The sequence below is a fragment of the Budorcas taxicolor genome, chromosome 18 (genome assembly GCF_023091745.1).
Source record: "Budorcas taxicolor isolate Tak-1 chromosome 18, Takin1.1, whole genome shotgun sequence".
Taxonomy (NCBI): Eukaryota; Metazoa; Chordata; class Mammalia; order Artiodactyla; family Bovidae; genus Budorcas; species Budorcas taxicolor.
The window spans coordinates 47,617,707-47,634,674 of NC_068927.1; the positions used below are offsets into that span (position 1 = coordinate 47,617,707).

Genomic DNA, 16,968 nt, shown 5'->3' on the forward strand with positions numbered 1-16,968 from the left:
GTCGTTCAGTCGTGTCCAACTCTTTGCGACCCCATGGACTGCAGCCTACCAGGCTCCTCCATCCATAAATGACTACTGGAAAAACCATAGCTTTGACTAGATGGACCTTTGTCAGCAAAGTAATGTCTCTGCTTTTTAATATGCTCTCTAGGTTGGTCATAGCTTTTCTTCCAGAGAGCGAAGTCTTAATTTCATGGCTGCAGTCACCATCTGCAGTGCTTTTGGAGCCCAAGAAAATAAAGTTTGTCTGTTTCCATTGTTTTCCCCATCTATTTGCCATGAAGTGATGGGACCAACTGCCATGATCTTAGTTTTTTGAATGTTGAGTTTTAAGCCAGCTTTTTCACTCTCCTCTTTCATTAAGAGGCTCTTTAGTTCTTCACTTTCTGCCATAAGGGTGGTGTCATCTGCCTATCTGAGGTTATTGATATTTCTCCCTGCAGTCTTAATTCCAGCTTATGCTTCATCCAGCCCAGCATTTTGCTTGATGTACTCTGAATATAAGTTAAATAAGCAGGGTGGCAATAAATGGTTGTTTTACAAACGTATGTTCAAAAGAGCAGAGAGGTGATTCTCATAACTGAGCAACAATGGCCCTGTGAGAGTGCTCCTGAAGCGGCCACCCATGAGGAGGGGGGCTGTAAACTAATGGGCCTAGTGCACACAGAGAAACTAGAAGCTTCTGGCATGTGTTGGGAATAGGAAAGAATGTAAACGTGGTGAAATTTCAAATGAATACAGTCCAGTGAAAAACCGAGATGTAGGACTTCCCTTGACCCCACTCACCCAGTTATGCCCAGAGGCTGCCACCATGAGCAGTTTCAAAGATTGCCCAGAGAAGCATCTAGAAACATAAATACTGATTCTGTCTATAGTTGATTTGATGAGGATTGACGCAGCTCTCCATTTCCTCTTTGATCTCCCACTGCTCATGTGCTCCAGCAGTTCCTACCACACTGCTCTTCATTGTGACAGGAACTGTGAGGTAATGAGGTCAACGCACTAGGCTGGTTCCAACCTCAAGGTCTGTGCACCTGCCCCTTGCTCTGTCTGCAGTGCTTTCCCATGACCTAGCCACTCAGCTTGCTCCCTCCTGCATTCAGCTCTACCCCGAGTAGCATGAAGTGAGCTCTTCCTTGACCACTCGACCTACCAATTCACCTCCACACACACGGAATTCCCTGGCAGTCCAGTGGTTAGGACTCCACAGTAACTGCCAAGAGAATTGGGATCCCGCAAGAAGGGCCAAAAAAACAAAACACACACTTTGCAGCCCTCACCCCTTTCGTTTCTTAAGCACTTACCGCTAATATTCCCTACATTTTATCCCTTGCTAATCATCTCCCCACCACTAAAACATAATTTCCACAAGGGCAAGGAATATGTATATTCCCTCTTCACCTTATTGCCCTGTTAGTGGGGGCCACTATTTGTCTCCTCTGGAAAGATCTGGCAGGTGACCTGTGGGATGATACTATGCAGAACAGTTCCACCACGACAGCCTTGCACAGTACAGTATTGTTAACTTGTAAGCACAGTGTTGAACAGCAGACCTTTAGAATTTATTCATCTTGTATAACTGAAACTTTATATCTGTTGATTAGTAATTCCCCCATTTTCCTCATCACTCCCCAGCCCTTGGCAACCACCATTCTACTCTCTGCTTTAATGAGTCTGACTATTTTCCTCTTTTTTAAAAAAATATTTTTATTTATTTGGCGGTGCCAAGTCTTAGTCATAGCATGTGGGATCTACTTCCCTGACCAGGGATCGAACCCAGGCCCCTGCATTGGGAGCATGGAGTCTTAGCTGTTAAACCACCAGGGCAGTCCCTTCATTACCTGTGATAAATGGAATTATGCACTATTTGTTGTTCTGTGACTGGTATTTCATGTAGCACCAGTTCCTCTAGGTTCATCCATGTTGTGTATTGTGGGATTTCCTGCCTTTCTAAGGCTGAAGGATATTCCTCTGTATATATAGATCATGCTCCCTCTGTCAGGAATGTTCTTTTCTGCCTCTTACCTGCCAGCCCCAGTCTCCTCCTCCAATGTCCCTTCCTCCAGGAAGACTTTCTCTACACCCTTGGCTGGGTTGGACACTTCCTTTGGGTTCACACATTCCCTTTTGTTTTCCCCGTGACCTCTTGGCCTGCGCTTCCTCCCTTGGTCACTCCGGCATCCCCTTGACCATGCTGAGCTGTCACTCTCTGGTGACTGTCAGTCCACACAACTCCCTCCACCCCCCACCCCGCCGCCAGCCCCTTCTTCCATGAGCTTGTGAGGGCAGGGACAGAGCCATCTTGATCACTGCTGTGTTCCCAGCCTTGCCTCCCACAGAACTGGGAGAAAATTCAGTATGTGCATCAGATCCTTAATGCTTAGTTCAGGCCTGATCACATACTTGGTGCTCAATAAATCTGAGAAAGAAAAAAGGTCTTCCCTTAGTCCAGTGGCTAAGACTCTGAGCTCCCAATGTAAGGGGCCTGGGTTCAATCCCTGGTCAAGGGACTAGATCCCACATGCTACAATGAAGAGTTTGCATGCTGCAACTAAAGATCCCACATGCTGCAACTAAGACCTTGCACAGCCAAACAGATACATACTTTTAAAAAAAGAAAAAGGCCTTTTGACCACCCTGCCCTCCTGCTTTCCTTGCTTTACCACCTCCCAGCACGTCCTAGTCTTCCCTGACTCCTCTCTCTACCCCTGCTTCCCTTCCTCTCTCCCCATCAAGCCACCCTTCACACTGGCCCCATTCAGCTCTGAAGCTTCACTTTCTTGGGCGTAATGCCCACCTTTCACACCCCTACCTGTGAATTTCAGGTCTCCCCTTGCTCAGCTGCCCCAAAGGAGCACCTGAGATTTCAGCCTCTCTTTATCACCTTGGCACCCAAACTTCAGGTTTCAGAATGTTGCTACGTCTGTGTACCTCTGTTCTGCCATCGATGGCATTTTCCTACATCCTCTTTGATAAGTTCATTTGGAAAGGAAATTTTAACCTATGACATATTCTTGCAAAAGAATGGATGAAGTAGAGCCACATAGTTCAGTTCAGTCGCTCAGTCGTGTCCAACTCTTTGCGACCCCATGAATCGCAGCACACCAGGCCTCCCTGTCCATCACCAACATATTAGGTGATGTATAAATCTCAAAAGCGTAATGCTGAGGTGCAAAAGAAATCAATTGCCTGTAGCACAAGACACAATTTATGTAAAGTTTGCCCCCAAATCTAAAACTGTTCTATATACAGACATAGAGAACAAATGCCGGACACCAAAGAGGGGAAGGGGATTGGGATGAATTGGCAGATTGGGATTGATTTATATACACTTATATACACTACTTGGAGAAGGAAATGGCAACCCATTCCAGTACTGTCTGGAAAATACCATGGATGAAGGAGCCTGGTAGGCTATATAGTCCATGGGGTCACAAAGAGTTGGACATGACTGAGCAACTTCACTCACTCATATACACTACTGTGTATAAAAGAACTAATGAGAAACCATGGTATAGCTCAGAGAACTCTACTCAGAGATCTGTGGTGACCTAAATGGGAAGGAAATCCAAAAGGGAGGGGATATATGTATACAAATAGCGGATTCACTTTGCTCCACAGCAGAAACTAACACATTGTTAAGTACCTATACTCCAGCAAAAATAAAGCTATTCTATCGTTGATGAATACATGCACATATTTTAAAAATATGAAAGCATGCATAGGAGTAGAAACCCCAAACACTAACAAACATTTGAAAAGATGCTCAAAATCCTCAGTCATAAAATGGAGTGAGAATGGAGATAACAGCATGTATCACTTTATACCAAATTACTCTTGTCCAAAACTAGAAAGGTGAGTAATGTCAGGCGTGGATGGTGAGGGAAGGATACAAGAACCCTCATGAACTGTTGGTTGGAGTGTTAGAGGGGACAGCCATTGTGGAAAGCAAACTGCCACATACATACCCAGGACCCAGAAATTCTGCTCCCTAAGAAAGAGACACAAGCATCTGTCTACAGGGCCACACATGAGAGTGCTCATTGTGGCATTATTTACAGTGGGAATGGTGGAGGCGGCAGAGTTGGAAGGAGCCTGACTGTCCTCTCTGGGGAGGAGACAGTAAACTGTGAGGGATGCACCAGAGGTGTCCCAAGCAACCATCAGAAGCCACAGACTCAATGAGCCCAGAGTAACAATGATGGCCCTTAATAAAACTAGTGCTCAGCAAGAAACATAAGTCTAGGAGAAGCTATTAACACGATCATGGGGAGACAAATTAGAACAGACATGCGCTGGACACAATGGTACTCGTTTTACAAGAATTTACTCAGCAACAACAAAAAATACTATATGAACATATTGGAATGTTTGTCAGTAGCTGCTGGGGCACCAAAAGAGACTGGGGTATGGAGACTGAGGGAATACATAAAATGTTTTTGAATTTTTGTTATTGGTCAGTTACATGTGTGATCCGTTCATGTAGCCTGTTCTTGTTTCATCTGAAGTGGCAGTGGTGGTTTAGTCAGTAAGTCATGTCCAACTCTTTGTGAACCCATGGGCTGTAGCCCACCAGGCTCCTCTGTCCATGGGATTCTGCAGGCAAGAATACTGGAGTGGGTTGACCTTTCCTCCTCCAAGGGGTCTTCTGACCCAGGGATGGAACCCCCATCTCCTGCAGAGCAGGCAGATTCTTTACCATCTGAGCCACTGGTGAAAGCCAGAATACATTAAATTTAAATCAAGAGATTTAAATATTGTTGGGGATAATGAACTATAAACTGAGGGTGTGGGATTAACGCAATCCATGACACCTGTGATCTAAAAAGGAAGACAAGGGAAGGGATGTAGAGGAGGAGGAGTCCCAAATTTAGTAGTGAAGTTGTCTCTGGGCAGGAGGTGACTTCAAATGCCATCTGCGATGTGTGCACCTTAGAAAACCATCTGCAGTGAATACAGGAAAATAGACTTGACAAAGCTGGGAGGTGAGGATGTTGGTGTCAGTTACGTGATCTCTCCGTTTCCTTCTACACTGAAATATTTTGTAAGAAATTTGAGAAAACTTTCCTTTCACCACTGACCAGGGAAAACAAAACACATCAGAAAGGCTGGTGAGAAGTGGCTCCTTTTCATATAACTTTTATGTCATTTCATGCCATTTCATTTTCTGTTCATGGACCACCTAAAATTATCTTGTGTGCCTTCTTTGGAAAACACCACTTTTAACATGTCAAATATGTTTCTTTTGAAAGAATCTACCCTCTTTATTTATTTTTGTCTGTGTTGAGTCTTCATTGCTATGAGTGGGCTTTCTCTAGTTGTGGCGAGTAGGGGCTACTCTTCACTATGGTGCAGGGGCTTCTCATTGTGGTGGCTCCTCTTGCTGCAGAGCTCAGGATCTAGGCGCACAGGCTTCAGTAGTTGTGTTTTGTGGGCCCTAGAGCACAGGCTCTAATAGGCTCTAGAGCACTAGCTTAGTTGCCTAAAGGCATGTGGAATCTTCCCAGAACAGGGATCGAACCTGTGTCCCCTGCATTGGCAGGCAGATTCTTAACCACTGGACCACTAGGGAATTCTTGATCTACCCTCTTTTGAAGGCACTGGAATAAAAAAAGAACACACACACACAGAAAAGTGCACTTATCGTGAGGGTACTGCTTGATGAATTTTCAGTCTGAACACACTTGCGTAACTGGTGTCCAGATTCAGAAAGAGAAGTCCCTTTCCTGTCCCCTACAGTCATATCCCAAGGGTAACCACTCCCTGACTTTTATCACTCTATTACTTTTGCCTGTTCTAGAACTTCCTATCTAGAATCATATAGTGGTAGTCTTTCAAGTGTGGCTTTTTTCATTTAGAGTAATGTTTTTGAGATGTATCCCTGTGGTGGCATGTATCCATAATTCATTCCCTCTTGCTGTTGAATAGTATCTGGTGTATGGATGTACCATCATGGACTTATCCAACCTCCTGTTAAGGGGCATTTGGGTGGTTTCCAATGTGGAATACATTCACAGCATCCAGTAGATGGAAGTGGGGGAATTCCCACGGACAAAAGGGTGGATCACGTGTAGGTGTATGTCATCTTAAGAAGATCTTGGCATTGTGGTTTTTATCATCAGCACTCTGAACATCTGAGTAATTAGCACTTTAAATCTTCTTGCTTTGAAGACTAGCTTATATAATAATAAGAAAGAATAGTGAAAATTCAACCTTGACATCAAAATACACTGGGTTCTTGTTTCAGAAGAAAATAGATCCCTTTTATGACAGGTAACATATTAATGCCCCCACTGACAACTTTTTGTTTTTATTAGACTTTTTATATAACATCCAATTACTTATAGTTATGAACTATTTGAAAATAAAAATATTTCATATTATCAGCATGGCCCTATTATTTTGCAAGTTATTTTAGCTAAAACTTATAAATTGTATTTGACAGGTGTTGGAGAAGACTCTTGAGAATCCCTTGGACTGCAAGGAGATCCAACCAGTCCATTCTAAAGGAGATCAGCCCTGGGTGTTCTTTGGAAGGAATGATGCTAAAGCTGAAGCTCCAGTACTTTGGCCACCTCATACGAAGAGTTGACTCATTGGAAAAGACTCTGATGCTGGGAGGGATTAGGGGCAGGAGGAGAAGGGGACGACAGAGAATGAGATGGCTGGATGGCATCACCGCCTTGCTGGACGTGAGTTTGAGTGAACTCCGGAAGTTGGTGATGGACAGGAAGGCCTGGCATGCTGCGATTCATGGGGTTGCAAAGAGTCGGACACGACTGAGCGACTGAACTGAACTGAACTGATACATTATTATTTTAACGTTCTCCTTAGTCCTTAATATAGATGTAAGTCATCAGTGAAAAACTATTTTAAATGTGAAGTGGATTGACTAAAAATCACATTCTCCGTTTTAGCTGGAAAACATCTCTTGAGTCTTATTCCTAAGCTAGTATCTTTTTGTTTTTTCCGCCCGCCGCGCTTGTGAGATCTTCGTTCCACGTGCAGGCGCGCGAAGTCTCTTAAGTCCTTTCTGACTTTGCGACCCCATGGGCTGTGGGCCGCCAGGTTCCTCTGTCCATGGCATGCATTTTCCAGGCAAGAATACTGGAATAGGTTGCCATGACTTCCTGCGGAGGGTTTTCCTGACGCAGGAATCGAACCAGGGGTTCTTACATCTCCTGCACTGGCAGGCGGATTTTTTACCACTAGCGCCACCCGAGATGCAAGCTGAACCCCCTGCATTGAAGGCCGTGGATTCTTTACCACCAGGACAGTTCCACCAAGCCAATATCTTGATGAGATTTGAAGTCGCGTTTGTTTGCCCATTTCTCACACACCGGGGAGGCCAAAACCCAGAGAGAAAATCCAGCAAACACTCCAGCTCTCGGGATTGAGAAGTTCTGGAGGACGGAGTCCAGGCCACCACTTTCGCCTGCGGAATGGGCCTGTGTGCCACTGGGGGGCGCCATCGGGCGCCAGAGACCGCGGACCTCTCTGGAACGCGGCTGGTGAGGCGCCTTCGCCCGCTGCACACTGGCGGGAAGACTTCCTTTGCAGACATCCCAGCCCTCAGGTCCCACCGCCTCCCAGGAAAGCGATATGATGGTACCCATTCTGCAGATGGGCAAATGCACACGCCAGGTCGCGCGGCACGGAGTAGGCGGAACTGGGATCAGAACCTAGGTCTTTGATTCCGCAGACTGAAGACATTTCCAACCATGGCTCCTCCTCGCTGTGACCTTGCTTTGTCCCCGCGAGTGTGTGGTGATGGGGCGCGGGGCCAGGGGAGGGGGAGATCCAACAAAGTCCATTCAGTATGCCTTCCCTTTTTCTTGCACACTCCTCTCCCCGCCTGCTCGTTGAACACTCATCTCAAAATCCCGTCACACACACACATCTTCCAAACTCTCCCTCGGCCCCAGAGGGGAGAATCCCTCCCCACTTGTCTCATCTCCTCCCTCCTCCCGGCCTCGTCCAGCGGCCCTAGCGGGCCGGGGTCACTGCCCTGGAGAGGTGGAGCCCCCAGCCTCGGAGGCAGTTCTGGGATTCCGAACTCGCGTGTGGATTTCATTTGAATCTCTCCCCCTCCCAGGGAGGCTCTAGTCCTGCGGAGAGAAGTCAGGTGGTATACTCGACCTCCCCACCCTGTCCGCATCCCCACCCCCACAACCGACTGAGAAGCAGAGGCCGCCGCATGTCACCCTGCCCATGTGGCCAGCATAATCTGGAATTTCAGGCCTATAAATCACTGGCAGGGGGCGGGGTGGGGGAGGGGGTTCATAAAGCTGTTCTCCCATACTTGTCTGCCCGCTTGACCTCTGTCCCCTCCTCCAGACACCCTCCCCCCTCCAGGAAACTGGCCTAAGGAGGGGCCTGGGCGTATATAGGGAGCCGCTGTGGGAGGGGCTGGCCAGCGAGGCTACAGGCAGAGAAGGTGAGGAGGGGGCCCTGCGGGTCTGGAGGCAGAGGCCAGCCCTGAGCTCTGACCAGCGACTGCCCCATCCCAGCCTTGGTTTCTCTTTTTTTTTTTGCGGGGGTGGGGATGGCACGCTCCACGGCTTGCAGAATCTTAGATCCCCAACCAGGGATTGAACCCACATCCCCTGTAGTGGGGGCGCAGAGTCCTAACCACTGGGCTGCCAAGGGAGTCCCTCCTCTTCTGTAAAATGGCCCACTGCCAGGGTTATGGGCACACTGGATACCAGCCTGGGCCCAGCAGAGAGGTGGGAGCAGAACCTGGCAGCTGGGGTGGGGAATGGGGTCAGTGGGTCCTGCCCAGCAAGGCCCGCCCTCTCCCAGCCTCTGCCCGGCCTCATCCCTGCTCATGTGTCCCAGGCAGGACTATGGCTTCTGCGGCAGCAGCAACGACAGAGAAGGGGTCTCCAGTTGTGGTGGGTCTGCTGGTCGTGGGCAACATCATTATTCTGGTAAGACATCCACTGGGAGCCCAGTGGGCAGGTGAGGAGGAGGGAGTCGTCCTGAACCTGGGCACGGGGCGGCTGAGAGCCCAGGACCCAGGACCCCACTTAATGGCCCGTGTCTCCTGGCTTCTCAAGTCAGAACGGTCCCGATTTGGATCCCAGCTCTGCCTCTCCCCAGCTGCGTGAACTTGAGCAAACAACTTGACTTCTCTGTGCCTGCTTCCGCATCTATAGATTATGTCTTCACTGTGGGCACTGTTGAGTCGATTAATCCTCAGATTAATGGTCCTCAGATCAGAAAAAGTGCTTGACAAGTGCCAGCTGTCATCATCAACATGATTTTGGACATAATGTGCCTGCTGGGTGTGCAGGAGGCCCATAGCAATGAGTAACAGCAATGTCTTTTAGTTATCTGATACCTGCACGTGGAGCCAGACAGCCTGGGTTCAACCTCAGCTTTATCACCTGCTACTCTGGGATCTGGGGCCAGTGATGTAATCTCTCCAGGCCTCAGCATTCTCATCTGTAAGATGGAGATAAAATAGGAATGCTGAGAGTATCAGATGAGTTACTGGATCTGTGCTTAGGCCAGAGCCTGGCACACAAGTTGCTATTGGTACGGGCCATCACCACAGTAGTATAGGACAGCTGGTAACGATGATGATTATCACATGGGAAGCAGTTCTGGGGATCAGTGCACACAGTAAATACTCTGTGAACCTTGGTCTGATTGTTGGCAAAGGTACCACCGAGCAGTCTTCCTCTTGCCTGTTTCCCCATCCCAAGAGGTAACCAGATTTTTATTTTCTCCAATATTCCTTGAAGCAGATACAGGCAGATAGAAACTCTGTACCCATTTTCTCCCTTTTCTTGCTCATTCTGCATCCTGCCCTGTGCCTCCCCCATCCTCCTGCTCCCATTGTGTGTAGGCCCCTCCACCCCAGGCCTCAGCTGGCCTCCCCACCCCTGCCCACAACTGCAGAGCCCCCCCGTTGTGTGGCACCCTGGCTCCTTAATTCCCTGCAGTGCTGCAGGGAATAACCTGGTGGGTGTGCGGCTTTCCTGCATGGGCAGGTGTGTCCGGAGGATCGATTCCTGTGAGTGGAACGGCTGGACCGAAGGGTCAATGCCTTTGTCATTTGTTCTGGCCACAGCCGGGCTCCTCTCCTCAGGGAATAGCAACTCTCTCCAGGAGACCCAGCATCTCCATGAGCTCCAGGCTTTGCATGTAGTGTCTCCTCATATCCTTGAAGTCTTCAGCAGCTGGGGTGGAGGTGGGGTTCAGGGGTCTGGCTGGGTCCTCCCTTCCCTCTCGGTCCCCTGCCCAGCTTCATCCCTGCTCATGGAAGGGGACGTCTTTGTCACTCTTACTACTTTACCAGAAGGGCAGTAGAGGCTCAGAGTGGGGAAGGCGCCTGCTCACAGAGACTCATGCAGGTGAGCCAACTGCACCTGCCCAGCCCCTGCTGACTGGCCGTTCTGTCCAGCTGTCAGGCCTGGCCCTGTTTGCTGAAACGGTATGGGTGACCGCCGACCAGTACCGCGTGTACCCACTGATGGGCGTCTCGGGCAAGGATGATGTCTTCGCCGGCGCCTGGATCGCCATCTTCTGCGGCTTCTCCTTCTTCGTGGTGGCCAGCTTTGGTGTGGGCGCAGCACTCTGCCGCCGCCGCTCCATGGTCCTCACGGTGAGGCCCCGGGAGGAAGGGATGGGCATAGGCTGGCCATAGAGGTCATCCTCACAGAGTCATAATGCCAACCGCACAGAAGCCACGAGTGTGCCTTCCCGGTGGCACTGCACTGGGGCCTCCTGGCAATCACGTCATCTCATCTGTCCATAAACGAATAACCTAGGCTCAGCTGTTACTCTCGTCTTACTGGGAAAACTAGGGCCCACAGGAGGCAAGGAAAAGGTGCTGCACAGGAAGATGGCTCTTGAGTAGCAGGACTGGGACTTGAACCTCAGCTAGTTGGTCTCCAGGGTCTGCACTTGTGAGCTCTGTTGATGACAATGACAATAAGGATAGCACAGCTACCATTTAATGAGCACTCCATGTTTACATGGATTAGTTCATTTGTGCCTCACCATCCGTCATGAGGTGCCATAATCATCTCCATCTTCATCCTCATGAGCCCATTTGACAGAGTTGATACTGAGGCTGAGACAAGTGAACCCACTTCTCTGGGGTGGCACAGCAAGTGAGTGGCAGAGCCAGGATTTAAACCTGAGTCCGTCAGCACTTGATCCTGGGCTTTTAGTCTCTGCCCACAGCAATAACCCACACTCCCCCAAGTACCTCTCATGTGCCTGACATGAGGCTAAGCAGTTTAGAAAGTGAACGCCTTCAAGCCAACCAGTGGCCCTCTGAAGTGAGTGCTTCTCTACCCATTTACCAGATGAATAAACTGAGGCTCAAAGAGGCCCACAGACCAGATAATAGGGAAAGCCGGAATTCCAATCCCGGCCCTACTGACCCAGAGCCAACATGGGGCTTCCTCCCCATCTGAGGGCTTTTTAGATTCCCAGGAGCAGCTACTTACCTAATCCACAAATGTGTATTGAGCAAGAACCATGTGCCAAGCCCTGTGCTGGGCACTGGGTTATTTAGTGAGCAAACCACAAAAGCCCTGGCTATGGGCTACTGTGATGGGGGAGACAGTGACCAGGGAAGGAAGAGCTGGAGCTGCAGAAGGGAGAGTGGAGAACTTGCAGGTAAAGTGAAACAGAGGCGCGGTTGGGGGAGGGTGCAGTGGAGGGGGCTGGGAACCACGTGTGTGTGGGGGCTGGAGCCAATTGTGGGGAGGTAGTGAGAGGAACTGAGGGCGGACCGGGCAGGAGAACACTGGGGGATGGGCATGGCGATGAGGGGAGCGAGGGGAGGTGGGCCTGGCCGGTGGACCTGCAGGCCTTGGTAGGGACTTTGGCTTCGCTATGTGTAAGATGGAGCCATGGAAAACACTCTTTTCTGTGACTTTCCTTTTATTCTTCTTTCCTGCCTTTAGTTCTCCGGCACAACAATTTTCCAGTCCTAAAAGTCCACCCAACTAGTAAAAGAAAAAAGTCTGTGTCTCCCCTGTGAGTCTGTCGTTAATCAAGACACAGAATTTTTCTTTAATTATCGTGAGAAATTTCAAGCAGACTAGAGTGAATGGCACCATGAACCGTGTGGACCTATCACCTGGTTTCAACAACGTCACCCACACGCCATCCCCCTACCCCACCCTCTGCCTGCCCACATTTTTCTTTCCTGGGGTATTTTGAAGTGCATTCCAGACACCAAGTCACTTCCCTGTCAATACTTGAGTGTACATTTCTCTGAGCGATAAGGACATGGTTTTAAAGCAGCCAGGTGTGCTGGCCCACAGCATCTCGTCTGGGCAGTGAAGTTGGCACATCCACACCCCACCCTCTGTTGCTTTAAGGGTAAGGGGAGGGGACAGCTGAGGGTCAGAGAAATAATTTTCATTAAACACCAAAGGGTTTTTTTTGGGGGGGAGCGGTGCACAACCACTATACCGTGGGCACACCCTGTAAATTTACCCCACTCCCTTCCTATCTATCTTCCAATACCCAGCCTGTGTTCAGATGTCCCTGATGTCTCAGGAGTGTCTTTATTTTTTTCTTTTCTATAGTAGACATTCATTTGATTGCATCCAAGCTACTAGTTAACTTCAGGGAATACCTTACATATTTTTAAATTTCATTTCCTCCTAACATTTTATTGAAAACTTTTCAAACATACGGAAAGCGTGAAAGGTTTGCACAGACAGCACGTATGTATCCACCGTGTAGATGTTTCTGTTCACGTTGTGCCTGCTTAGTCACTCAGTCTTGTCAGACTCTGGGCCCCCTGTGGACTGTAGCCCCCAGGCCCTTCTGTCCATGAGGATTCTCCAGGCGAGAATACTGAAGTGGGTTACCATGCCCTTCTCCAGGGGATCTTCCCAGCCCAGGGATCGAACCCAGGTCTCCTGCATTGCAGGCATTTTCTTTACCATCTGAGCCACCAGGGAAGACCTCCATTCACATTGTCCTATACCTTTGTAAACAATTGCATTTCTGGGAATTCCCTGGCAGTCCAATGGTTAGGAAGTGGTGCCCTCACTGCCGGCCCCTGGTTCGATCCCTGGTCAGGGAACTAACATCCTGCGAGCTGCAGGGCTCAGCCGAAAAAAAACCCACAAAAAATAAAACATTGCATCTCTGTCCATGGACCCATCCCTTGAGGGGTGGGACCTCACAGGCTCTGCCCTGATGGCACTGGCCTCCGTCCCTCCCTCCATCTCTCCGCAGTACCTGATACTCATGCTCATCATCTACATCTTTGAGTGTGCCTCCTGCATCACGTCCTACACCCACCGAGACTACGTGAGTCCGACGGAGGCCAGGGGAGGGACGTGACTTCTGGCGGGGGTAGTTCAGGGAGGGTCTCCAGACGTGGAGGTCGAGCTCTCTCCCCACCCAGCCTGGCTGGACCCTGTTCTTCCTGGCCCTCTGCAGATGGTGTCCAACCCGTCCCTGATCACCAAGCAGATGCTAACCTTCTACAGTGCAAACTCGGACCAGGGCCGGGAACTGACCCGCCTCTGGGATCGCATCATGATTGAGGTGGGCGACGGTCTGCAGTGTTGGGGGGCTGGGGGTGAATCTGGGGCTCTGACCACAGAGGTAATTAGGGCTTCCATGATGCCCACTGGTGGATGATATCTACTCATGTGGTTCTTAGAAGGGAGGGACTCTGGTTGTTGCCATTTTCCAGATGAAAAACCTCAAAAGAGAGAACAGCACTTGCCCATGTGGTTGGTAAGGGACAGAGCTGGGGCTCAAACCTGGCAGCCTAGATCCAGAGCCCCTGCTCCAAACCATGGCACGCACCGTCTTAATAACAACAATAGTCATAATAATAACTGCAAACATCAACCAGCACTACCTTTTGTTTAGCACTGTTCAAAGCACTTTCAAGCTTCTTTAATCCTCACAGCCAGCCCATAATGGAGATCAGCTCTTAGCGATAAGGAAAGGGAAGCAGGAAGTTGAGGTCACATGGCTGGTCGGTCACAGAACCAGACAGACTCAAACCCCGGGCTGCCAGGTTCTAAAAAACACATGTTAATTAAACTCAGTGTGATACAGGAGCACAAAGGGAGAATGTCGAGGACCCCTCGGAAACTGAGGTCCCCATTTGCTTCAAGCTAGCCAGGACTGGAGCCCACGTTTGAAGGAGCCTATGTTTTCATCATTTGAAAGCCACAAATTAAACACCCAGAAAGGCCAGGAGAAGCCAGAAATTGGCCCTTTGGTGTCATTTAACTCTTTTTGTTGATGGCTAATTAAAAAAAGAAAATTTTTTCTCCAATGAATTTTTTTTTTTTTTTTCAAAAAAAACCTATAAATGTGGGTTTGATCCAAATCTCCCATCAGCCTCGGGGTGCTGGGACAAGTATTGCCTGCTCCTTGCTCACACCCAGACACTGGAGTGCAGGCCCATCTTGGCCTTCCTCGCTGTGTGACTGCAAGGGAGCATCAGTCCTCTCTGAGCTGGAGCCCGCCTGACCCCAGCCTCTCCCTCCAGCAAGAGTGCTGTGGCACATCAGGCCCCATGGACTGGGTGAACTTCACATCTGCCTTCCGGGCCACCACCCCAGAGGCGGTGTTCCCCTGGCCCCCGCTGTGCTGTCAAAGGACTGGCAACTTCATCCCAGTCAATGAAGAAGGCTGCCGCCTGGGCCACCTGGACTACCTGTTCACCAAGGTGTGTCTCTTCCTGCTGTGTCTGTCGGTCTGTCTGGCCCTCTCTGGTTCTTCTGTCTCTTTCTCCCTCCTGTCTGTCTGTCTGTCCTCTCCTCCCCAACCCCCATCTGACTTTCTCAACCCTCCATCTGTCTGCCCCCCACCTCTCCCCGCCCCGCCACCTCCCTGTGCAAGTCAGCGGGATGCGTACCGCAGGTTTGGTCTGATCCAGACCTGGCGACACCTGAAACTTTTCTCAGGTTGTCTGGGGAATCAGAGCAACAAGAACAATACTGGCAGCACACCACCAATAACCACTAACATTTCTTGAGCCTTTACTTTGTAGCAGGCATCCTTCTAGGTGCTTTACATTTTCCTTTTTCACTTATTTCATTCTCACGGCAGCCTAATGAGGTAAGGTTGTAATGTTTTCATTTTACAGATGATGAATCTCGCTAGTGAGGGATGGAGCTGGGATGTGATTTCAGGCAGTGAGGCCCCAACCAGGTGCTTTAACTCCTGCAAGAGGAGTGCAGAGGCAAAGAGAGAAGCCAGAGAAGGGGAACCAGTCCCAGTGGGCGAGGGGGGCCCTTCAGCGCCATGTCTTAGATCAAGTATCATGGAGAGAGGAGCCTGATGCAAACCATCACCCCTCTAGAGTCAGACAGCTGTTCCTTGAGCCTTGGCTCTGTGCAGAGCACTTACACACCTCATCTCACAGAATCATCACAGCTACTTTTTGGAGGGTGAAAGTGAAAGTGAAGTTGCTCAGTCGTGTCCGACTCTTTGCAACCCCATGGGCTGTAGCCCACCAGGCTCCTCCGTCCATGGAATTTTCCAGGCAAGATTACTAGAGTGGGTTGCCATTTCCTTTTCCAGCGGATCTTCCCAACCCAGGGATCGAACCCGGGTCTCCCGCACGGCAGGCAGACGCTTTACCGTCTGAGCCACCAGGGAGATAGTGCTGTCAATATTGCTATTTCCCAGATGGGAAAACTGAGGCTCAGAGGGTCAGAATCACAGCGAGGCCCCATAGCCAACAAACGACAGAGCTGGCCCTCAGCTCTGTGCTGCTGACTCCAGGGCACACACCCTGAACCTTTATTCTTGGCCACTTCCAAGTCAGGTCAAGCAGGGGATCTACAGGAAGGCAAGTGCAGTGAGGCTCTGGCCCTGCTCAGCCTCACCTCTAAACGGGAAGCTTTTAGAACTGGTCTGATCCTAAAGTTAAACTGCAAACCTTTGGAACTTGGGGGCAGCATGGAAAGCTGGCTCCAGACAGAATCGCCCTCAGACTGCACCATCAGAGGCAGCACCTGTTCGCACAGTCTGGGTTATCGTCACAGCCCTGACTCCCCGAAATCACCCTGGGAGGGAGACACTGCTATGATCCCCAAGGTGAGACACCCCCACCCTCGGTGCTCCCACAGGTCAGAAAAGCAAGACTGGAAGCGGGAAGTGACTTCTCCCAAGGATGCCCAGTGACTCTTGCTTTCAGCAGCCAGCCCTCCCTGGGCATTATCTCACACTCCCACTTTCCCCTTGCCCAGGGCTGCTTTGAACATATTGGCCACGCCATCGACAGCTACACGTGGGGCATCTCATGGTTTGGGTTTGCCATCCTGATGTGGACGGTGAGAGGCGGAGCCTTTGAGCTGGGTAGGATGGGGGTGTGAGGCGGGAGTACCCCTCACCTGATGCCTCCTCTTCAGCTCCCCGTGATGCTGATAGCCATGTATTTCTACACCACGTTGTAAGAACGAGAAGTGAAGGCCACGTGCACACCCGGCTTCCTCCTCCTCCTGCTCTGGCTTGCTTCCTCCCGCTGAGACGGCTGACTCGCCTCTCCCTGGCCCACCTCGCTGGCCCAGCCCTCCCTCCACTCCAAAGATGTTTTACCAGGTTTCTGAACCCTGCTGAGAATTGGGGTGCCCTAAAACCCCTGGACATCCTCCTACTAAGGACTAAGCTTCCAGCAAATTCTCTAAGGGGTGTGTAGCATGTGTGTACAGACCCTTAGTCCTTAACCTCCTTTCACTAGACTGATTCACTAGACTGGCCCATCTTTCAGGGTCAACTTCAAGTCCTGTCCTCAGGGGGCCCTTTCCTGATCTCACCACCCCATTCACAGATGCCTTTCTTATAGTTCCCAGAGCTCCTCCTCCATGGTGGACGTCGTCATCATCACTGAATAGTTTGTGATTGTCTGTTTAAATTCTGGTAGAATTGGGACTGCCACGAGGAGAGGGACAAATTCTGTTATGGTCACTTTAACACCCCCCGCATCGCCTGGCATGGGGCTGAGCATGGATA

General features: G+C 50.0%; 1 protein-coding gene across 1 annotated transcript; it reads left to right on the plus strand.

Annotated features, from left to right (window-relative positions):
* Window positions 1–8,846: 8,846 nt before the first annotated feature.
* On the plus strand, window positions 8,847–16,412 carry UPK1A (uroplakin 1A). Its single transcript, XM_052656518.1, has 7 exons — window positions 8,847–8,930; window positions 10,412–10,612; window positions 13,219–13,293; window positions 13,426–13,533; window positions 14,498–14,677; window positions 16,206–16,289; window positions 16,368–16,412. The coding sequence occupies exons 1-7, from the start codon at window positions 8,847–8,849 to the stop codon at window positions 16,410–16,412; spliced, it is 777 nt and encodes a 258-aa protein (XP_052512478.1).
* The last annotated feature ends 556 nt before the right edge of the window (window positions 16,413–16,968 follow it).

Coding starts and splice junctions, on each gene's coding strand:
- UPK1A (XM_052656518.1), top strand. CDS start 8,847: ATGGCTTCTGCGGCAGCAGCAACGACAGAGAAGGGGTCTCCAGTTGTG. Junction 10,613..13,218: donor GCCGCTCCATGGTCCTCACG/GTGAGGCCCCGG, acceptor ATCTCTCCGCAG/TACCTGATACTCATGCTCAT. Junction 16,290..16,367: donor TTGCCATCCTGATGTGGACG/GTGAGAGGCGGA, acceptor CCTCCTCTTCAG/CTCCCCGTGATGCTGATAGC.